The sequence below is a fragment of the Trypanosoma grayi genome, assembly GCF_000691245.1.
Source record: "Trypanosoma grayi strain ANR4 Tgr_1915_V1, whole genome shotgun sequence".
Taxonomy (NCBI): Eukaryota; Euglenozoa; class Kinetoplastea; order Trypanosomatida; family Trypanosomatidae; genus Trypanosoma; species Trypanosoma grayi.
The window spans coordinates 1-1,706 of NW_008827533.1; the positions used below are offsets into that span (position 1 = coordinate 1).

General features: G+C 53.2%; 1 protein-coding gene across 1 annotated transcript; it reads left to right on the top strand.

The window, feature by feature from the left end:
* Positions 1-980: 980 nt before the first annotated feature.
* DQ04_19151000 (hypothetical protein) lies at positions 981-1,343 on the top strand (the record flags this gene model as incomplete). Its single annotated transcript, XM_009317787.1, has 1 exon — positions 981-1,343. The coding sequence occupies one exon, from the start codon at positions 981-983 to the stop codon at positions 1,341-1,343; it is 363 nt and encodes a 120-aa protein (XP_009316062.1).
* Between the last annotated feature and the right edge of the window lie 363 nt (positions 1,344-1,706).

The window sequence follows — 1,706 nt, forward strand, 5'->3', positions numbered from 1 at the left end:
TGTGTGCGCTGTGTGCGTGGTGCGCCTGCGGGTGTGCGGCGGGTGACAGTGAAGATAATTCTCACCTTGTTTCGGGGACTGAGATTCCCCCTGTAGCTAAACTCGCTGCAGCAAAATCTGTTGTTAATGTGTGTCTTCCAAATGGTGCGGAAGCACCTGAGGGGGGTTGTTCTGCTGACAGTTCCAATGTCAATGCTTTGGAGCGTGATGAATGCGAGAAATCTGGTGGCCTGGAGAAATGCAAGCTGGGCGCTGCTCCTCTGATTTGTAACGGGGAGACTGCGGATTGCCAAGTAACTGAGGTTGAGGATCCAGGGAAGGGTTGCACAGAAGGTAAAGGAACGTGTACGAGTTCTTCCAAGGCGGCCCATGTGGCTAGCAAAGAGGAGCAAGAGGAGGGGGCTCCTGCTACTCTCGACTGCAACGGTGCTAAAGGTGCTGATGCAGTTGGTGAGGTATGTGTGCCTAGAAGAGGGTCTTCACAGCAAGCACCTGGGGGGGCCGGGCCCGCTGGACAGCTGGGTGTGGCTTCACCAGCGCTTGCAAAGAGTCCTGTAACTTGCCCAGAGCCTGCAGGAACGGGGACGAAGCCTTGCACTCCTCCCGGCGGCACTGTAAACCTTGGACAGCAGGATGGCCCCGGTGTTGCTCAGGGTGCCGGGCACCTTGCTGATGAGACGAAGGAATGCATTAACCGTACGGAAGATGAAGGCTCATGTCAGAAATCTCCCGATCGGCCTTTGCAGCAGAAAACCCAACTTCACCATGAAGTCACGAAGGAGGATAAGCCCTCCAGCACTCCAAAAGGTGATGTTGACGTGAGTGCGCCCAAGCATGGGTCAGATAGAGGCGAAGGAAAAGAGGACTCTGGCCTTCTTAAGAGTCCTGAAGGCACCGAGAATGATGGCAACCACGTCCGACTGGGCGACAGTCACGACAAAGGTCGTGTGTCTGATGTAAAGACCTCACAAGAGGCCAACATGGAAAAGTCGCTGGAGGACCTTAAGGACAGTTCCACTAAAAACGAAGAGAAACCACAGAACTCTGGTGTTTTACCACCAGCCGGTCACGCTACCGACAATGACAGCTCTACTGATGATCATCGCGATGCCTCAGAGACCCGGAACCCTCGAAATGAAGACAACCAAAATGGCGCAGTACAATCGCAGAAACCGTCTGCCCCAACTTCTCCGAGCTCCTTGCAATCTGCAAGCGACAAGCAGGAGAATAACCCTGTGGCTGAAAAGGACAAAGACACGAAGAATGCGGACAGCAGCGTCAGTTCTGTGTGGGTGCATGCACCGCTGCTTCTGCTGACGTTGTTTGCAGTGGCGGCTGTGTGATGAGCATCGTGGAGAAGTAACATGCCTCCTCGCTCGCTCTGTGTGTGTGTGTGTGTGTACTTATCCCCCTTCTCTTCGTAATGATTGCTTGGGGCTCAACTGCTGCCCCTTTGTGTGGTTGGTACTTTGCTTTGTGTGTGTGTGGCATCCTCGTGGTGTGTGGTGTGTGGTGTGTGGAGTGGAGGGTGCGTTAATCCTAATTGCTTTTCATTTCTGCCTGCATGTGCTCGTGGAGTACGATAACCCTTTTATTCTGTGTGTGTGCGAGTATATCCACACTGCAGTAGCAGGATGTCTGCACGCACTTTGATTGGGTGGAGATTCTTTATTAAGAGACTTGCTTTGTGGGGAAGATTTGTGTTG